This window comes from Bidens hawaiensis, unplaced genomic scaffold, assembly GCF_021521415.1.
Source record: "Bidens hawaiensis isolate Kalapana, Puna unplaced genomic scaffold, B.hawaiensis_p1.1 tig00000055_1, whole genome shotgun sequence".
Lineage (NCBI taxonomy): Eukaryota > Viridiplantae > Streptophyta > Magnoliopsida > Asterales > Asteraceae > Bidens > Bidens hawaiensis.
In genome coordinates this window covers 3,555,345-3,562,252 of record NW_027491016.1, presented here as the reverse complement: position 1 = coordinate 3,562,252, position 6,908 = coordinate 3,555,345, and the positions used below count along the sequence as shown (strand labels likewise).

At 31.9% G+C, this 6,908-nt stretch overlaps 1 protein-coding gene across 1 annotated transcript; it reads left to right on the top strand.

Annotated features, from left to right (window-relative positions):
- The first annotated feature begins 4,373 nt into the window (after positions 1-4,373).
- LOC143529621 (myb-related protein 308-like) lies at positions 4,374-5,958 on the top strand. Its single transcript, XM_077025397.1, has 2 exons — positions 4,374-4,782; positions 5,275-5,958. Exons 1-2 carry the CDS (start codon positions 4,520-4,522, stop codon positions 5,894-5,896), a joined length of 885 nt encoding a protein of 294 aa, XP_076881512.1. The 5' UTR covers positions 4,374-4,519; the 3' UTR covers positions 5,897-5,958.
- The last annotated feature ends 950 nt before the right edge of the window (positions 5,959-6,908 follow it).

The window sequence follows — 6,908 nt, the reverse complement described above, 5'->3', positions numbered from 1 at the left end:
AATAAATAAATTTAACTGTTAAAAAAATTATATGAATAAATTGTTTAATTTAAAAAATCAACTTCTTAAATATTAGAATAACCTTTTGTATTTAATGTAAATTTTTGGTGTATGATGCAAAAGACCATTAAATTCTGTTGGTGGACTCACACCTAACATACAAGGATTGAAAGTTGGGGATTTGGTGATTAAGAAGGTATTTTAAAATATAACTAGTTTTTGTATCCGGTGTGTTGTGTCGGGCCAGGTCGGATCTGTTTATGAACCAGTTGCATTGCAACAGTGACTCGACATGAATTCTGCCAATATTAATTGCGTTCGTTACGATATTACCAAGGCTGGTAAAACCCAAGCGTTGAAACTTCAAATTAATAAACAAAAAATATATTTAAAATGAAGTTTATTCGGTCAGTAAAACCCGAACGTTGGTAAACCCAACCTTTTTTTATGTCAGATGTTGGGGCGGTGAATCGATAAAACCCATACGTTGGTAAAACCCGAGTGTTGATCGGTCGTGGGCGCTGTGGTGGTGAGTTGACCTGAATTCAGTTTGTTTTATTTACGTTCATTACGGTATGAAAATTAAAAAAATGCCGATAAAACCCACTTTTTAGTAAAACTGGAGCTTTGTCGTCCCGAGTGTTGTGGCAGTGCATTGGTAAAACCCCCCCAAGCGTTGTCGGTCCCGTATGATGAGATGACACGAATAAGCTTTTAATTATGAATATAAAAAATCAAAAAAAAAAAAAACAATATAAATTATGTAGCCCAATTAGAGCATGGCAAGTGAACCAATCCTCGTTCAACATAACCAAACTTTTTATTTATTACATATAATTATACAATATTCACCGCTCGTTTTTGTAAAGTTCTAAGATAATAGTTAATATTTGCATTTTTTTTATTATAAAATATTTATTAGTATATATAAATGTAGCACGAGGCCAATAGTAATTATTCGTTTATCGGTACAACTTCATTTTTCATTATCGCAATGAAACATGGCAAATAAAAAAAGCTACCTATTCTGAATGGTTTTGATCGAGACACGTTAAATTGCGGAGTTTTCTTCACATTCACATTTAATACGTTTTTCACATTTATAGGCAATACGTTCAAAATGTGTCGATAATGTTTAAAGTTGGATGATTCTTGTGTCTCCGTATCTTAATGAGACGATGTGATTTGTCTAAGATGTAAACTAGAATACGCTAATTTAATGCGCTTAACTTTCAAGCTTCCCTACTTTTGTCTACATATAAATTGATATACCACTTGTAATTGTAATTTTGTCACTTTCAGATTTGTAACACATAGAGGTCAAATTGATCTTCTACCCAAACCCATTTTAACCCAAAATTGTTTTGTTGACTCGAACCAAAATAACTCTTTTTACGTGACATGTTCTGGCGTGACATGTTGCTCAACCCATTTAATGCGTATTACTAAGTACCATATGTTTTGTTAAAAAAATTGAATAAAATGTTTAAAATTAAAACATGAAATTCAACTTGGTAATAAATATTGAATACTATGGATTGAATGTACTGGGATCGTGACTAAAAAATCATTTTACAACTTTAAAAGGTGGAATTACTTAAACAAAATGCATTAAGGGGGTGTTTGGGTGAGCTTTTAGAACATATTTGATTTTTGAAAAGCAAAAGTCACATTTGAAAAGCTTTATTTTGTAACTTTTAGATAAGTTTTACCAAACACTTTTTGCTTTTCAACGAACAAATAAACAAATAAATAAGTTTTAGAAGTTCACGTAAACACCTCCCAAATATTATACCATATAATTAAAGATTGTAAAACTCTTCAAATTAAAAAACTCTTTAACAGAACATTATCAACTATACTTTATAGTAGTATAGACTAGACTTTTATAATAGTATAGACTAGACGAAAAGAAAAGTTTAAGCTCTCCCTTCAAATTTCGTTGAAGACTCAAATGTGTGATAATAATATCTATTTCCACTAAATGAATCCAATAGTCTAAACTTTTATATTAAATGTTAGAAAATATTACTTGATATAAGTATAGAGAGAAATAAGTGAAAAGCAGGAAGAATGACTAGAGACAGATACCTCTGTACTATAACTCAACCTTCTCATCCATCGAAGATTCCTTATTCAATGATAAATGTTAATCGAGGGTACCCTCATTTCCAAAGAGAGAATCATGCTGCACAAAAGAGGAAAAACCCTCATAGTGAACAAGATCATTCATTAATATTAATAAGGAAGCATTTAACTTAGGAAAACCAGTCTCACTTCACATAACACAACACCTTGCTATTTGCATTTGTCTTGTAACTTATTGAAGCGAGGATCTCATGCTATCACTGAACGGATACAGAACCGCCATACTCAGGTAACCAGTCTAGGTTCAAAGTACATCAACACCCCATAGCTACTTAGGGCCGCAACGAATAAGGCTTTTCGCTCTAGTTGGGCAATGCAAGGAAGGAAAAAAAGTAAGAAGAGTGAGAAACAATACAAAAATAAATTGTATAATATTATGTGTTTTCTTAAAAAAAGTGTTCAAAATAGTAACGGTTATTGGATTTAAATATTTCAAAGTTTTACTATTGGTCGGGAACACTTCCAACTAACGAAATATTTACTATCACTCTCAACTTTCAAATTAATTTTTCTGTCACTTCCAAACTAATAGACCCTAACTCCGTTAGTTTATTGTTGACGGAGTTTGGGTCACCTTAGTTTAGGAGTGTCAAAAGAGAATAAGATGAAAGTTGAGAGTAATGAGAAATATTTGTTTTTAGTGCGAAGTGTTATCGGCTGACGAATGAAAGTTAAGAAATATTTAAATCCAATAATTCATATGGTAAATACCGTAGGAATGTAATTGTTTTTAAGATATTCACATTTTAAAAGCCTAACCATCTTAGTCATGTTATTATGTTCTTGAACTATGGAACAATATATGAAATTGTTCTGTAAACGTTCATAATTGAGAGTAACAAAAAGAGCATTAGTTAAGATTCTTATAATATAATTTAGGAAAATTGGATTTTAATAATCTCAATTTTGTTTATTCCCACCAGTGGTCGCAAATTTAAAAAAGTTGGCTCTCAATGGTCTCCCGTTAAAAAAAACCTAACGACGCTAAGTTTTTTCCGAATTTCAAATTGATTTATTAGGGCTTTTGATCGGAAAGAGGATACGAGTCGATTAACGTAAAACTTAGCTCGAAATGATGCTTCAAATAGCTTGATTAGTGCTTCAAATTGAGTGTTTGAATTTAAAATTATCAAAAATTAAGCTGTTTGGAGTATCGTCTCGAGCTAAGTTTTACATCAATCGACTCGTATCATTCTTCCGATCAAAAGACCTAAAAAATTAGTTTGAAATTCGGAAAAAACTTAACGACGCTAGTTTTTTTTAACGAGGGACCATTGAGAGCCAACTTTTTTGAATTTGGGACCACTGGTGGGAATAAATAAAGTTGGGATTATTATTGGCCAATAACAGAAAGTTGGAATTATTAAAATCCAATTTTCCTATAATTTATTATAGGAAAAATTCTCATAATAACCCTTTTAAAGAGAGAGAATCCTAAAATAGCCCAAAAAATTTTCAAAATTCGAAAATAACCCTTCAAATCTCGTCTGGGACGAAATCTAGGTGATCGAGCCAATCAGATTCAAAATGATTTGAATCTCGTTGACTCCGTCCAAATTTTAAGTAATCCCATCTTTCCCAACCAAATTTTAAGTAATCATGTGTCTTCTTCTTCTTCATCTATATTTTTAAAGAACTTCAATAATTTCTTTTATTTTGATGATGATGACGATGACGACGACGACGCCAAGAAGGAGGAGGACGGGGACGAGGAGGAGGAGGAGGAGGAAGAAGAAGAAGAAGAAACATTGAATAAAAAAAATATATTTTACTTAAAAATTTGGACGGAGCAGACATGATTGCTTAAAATTTGGTCGGAAAAGACAGGATTATTTAAAATTTGGATGAAGCCGACGAGATTCAAATCATTTTAAATCTAGTCGGCTTAATTACCTAGGTGTCACCCCAGACGTAATTTGAGGGGTTATTTTCGAATTTTAAAAATTTTTTTAAACTATTTAAAGATTCTTTATATTTAAAAGGGTTACTAGGAAAAATTTCCTTTATTATAATATTCATCATCATATCACATGCCACCAGCCAATCCCTCAAATCTTTATCAATTCTCACCAACTCACATCTAGAAGCAATCATAGGGTCACTCTTCTCTCACATCCCCTACCCCTACCCCACCCCACCCCACCCCACCCCCATACAGTCAAGAAACGTATACATATATGCATATATACGTATAGTAAAAAGATTGTAAAACCCTATCTCAACTTCTTAAAATGGCCGGCCTTTGCTCTCTCTAGATGAACCAAAGGCCAATCTTTCTTGACAACCCCACAAAAAAAAAAGGTAAAGTAAATAATAACCCATAACAATAATAATAATAATAATAATAATAATAATAATAATAATAATAATAATGGGAAGATCACCTTGTTGTGAAAAAGCACACACAAATAAAGGAGCATGGACCAAAGAAGAAGATGATCGGCTAATTGCTCACATAAGGGCTCATGGTGAAGGCTGCTGGCGGTCACTTCCCAAGGCCGCCGGTCTCCTCCGCTGCGGCAAGAGCTGCCGGCTCCGGTGGATCAATTATCTCCGGCCTGACCTCAAACGTGGCAACTTTACTGAAGAAGAAGATGAACTCATCATTAAACTACATAGCCTTCTTGGTAACAAGTAAGTTATAAATCATCAAGATTCTTTAAATTTTTGTAAAAAATTCATTTTTTTAGTTACCCATATTTTTATAACCTGAAAATATCCATAAACTTGTTGGTAAAAAGTTATAAATCATCAAGATTCTTTAAAAATTTTAAAATTTTAATTTTTTACTTACCCAATTTGTATAATTTAAAAATATCCATGACCTTCTTGGAGACAAGTTGAAAATCATCAAGTTTTATTTTTTTATTTTTTACTTACCCATTTTCGAATAATTTGAAAATATACATCTTGAGTTCTTGAAGAAGACAAGAAAGTTAAAACTTAAAAGCATCAAGATTCTTTAAAATTTTTAGAAGTTGTATTTTTTACTTACCCATGTATAATTTGAAAATATCCATAACCTTCTTGGTAACAATTTAAAAAAATAAAAATCATCTTAAAACTCTTAAATTTTCATTCATTTCACTTACCAAATTCTATAATCTAAAAATATTATAAAAATAGGTGGTCTTTGATTGCTGGAAGATTACCGGGAAGGACAGATAACGAAATAAAGAATTATTGGAATACCCAAATCCGAAGAAAGCTCTTAAACCGAGGAATTGACCCCGCAACTCATCGGCCAGTGAACGATACCGCCATCACCACCTCCACCAACATCAATAATAATAATTCATTACCGGACATCGCCACCACCACCGTCACTGCCACCACTATATCTTTTGCAAACCCTGCTCCAACTATTCATTATCTAGTCAAAGAAGAAGTGGGAGATGAATCAAAACATAAAGAAATCGAGAACACACCACCAGAGATTCAAGAAAGATGCCCGGATTTAAATCTGGAGTTGAGAATCAGTCCACCTCATCAACAAAACAACAGCCAATCATCATCACCATCTTCATCCTCATCATCATCATACACACAACCACAAGATCAACATGTTTACTACCATAACTACCACCATCATCATGATCAACATCAGCCATTAAAGACAGGTGGAAGAAGCTCAACTGGTACTACTATATGCTTTACATGCAGTTTAGGTGTAGAAGCTAACAAGCAGTGCAGTTGTACCACCAGTCTTAATGGTTCAAACAGTAAAAGCACAAGTTATGCTTCTTAGGTTTGAAAACTGATGTTTTGGACTATAGAAGCTCAATATTATGAATGAATATTTTGATACCATCTGGGAAAAATATATTTCTGTATTTTTGTTTTCCTTTTGTTTTTTATTTGTAAAATTATGATATAGCATATTGATATGATAATGATCATGAGAATTTGGTATCTTGATATGATATGTTTTAGGTGATTATTATCCTTTTGCAACATGAACCAGATGCCATTAATTTAAAATTAGATGTAAATTATTTAGTAAAATAGGTTTTTAACGAATTATAAAGTGATTTTGTCTCATTAGAATAAAAGGGAAGCATGTGTCACAATGTTTGCCTTGGATGGATGGCAATTACAAGTAGATTAGCATTATCAGTAGAAGTCCAATGAAAGATATAGAAAAGTGGAGATCTAGGGCCATGTGCCTACCTAACTCTCTTTAGTTTATATTGGCCAATCCTTTTCTTTACTACTTAAATATCTTCAATGGACAACAATGTTATGACTTATGACAATGACTTGTAAAATAAAATAATCTATGAAAATTAAAATGCATCTAATACTTTTTTTTAACTAAAGGAGACGTAGCTTATCGAAATTAAGGAATTTAGTAAATTTGTTACTTTTAAACTAGTTTTAGCCATACAATAAAAATTGATTGTTTAAAAGATAAAAAATAAATACGTGATTCTATTTGCACAATCACTGAGAAGAAGAAATTTACATTTTTTTTAAAGTATGCTAAACTATAAGTAAAGTGTGCTTAAATCTAATTTTTCTTTTTAACGATTATTTAAATAACTGGCACGCCACCAACTCACCCAATTATCTTGCCCGTTCTTTGAAAGAAACATCATAAATGAAAAAATGCTCATGACTAATCCGGTACTCGTATGAGTAAATAGTTTTTACTTAATCATAAATTATAACACATGAAACTTACTACTAGCTAGTTTGTTTAAAAGGTGGGCTTTCTCTAGATATGTAAGAATGTAAGATAGTTCTTTGTGTTTGCTTGT

What these genes read in the sequence shown, in the direction of transcription:
- LOC143529621 (XM_077025397.1), top strand. Translation starts at nt 4,520, where the DNA reads ATGGGAAGATCACCTTGTTGTGAAAAAGCACACACAAATAAAGGAGCA. An exon ending in CATAGCCTTCTTGGTAACAA is followed by an intron (nt 4,783 to 5,274) that starts GTAAGTTATAAA and finishes TTATAAAAATAG; the next exon opens with GTGGTCTTTGATTGCTGGAA.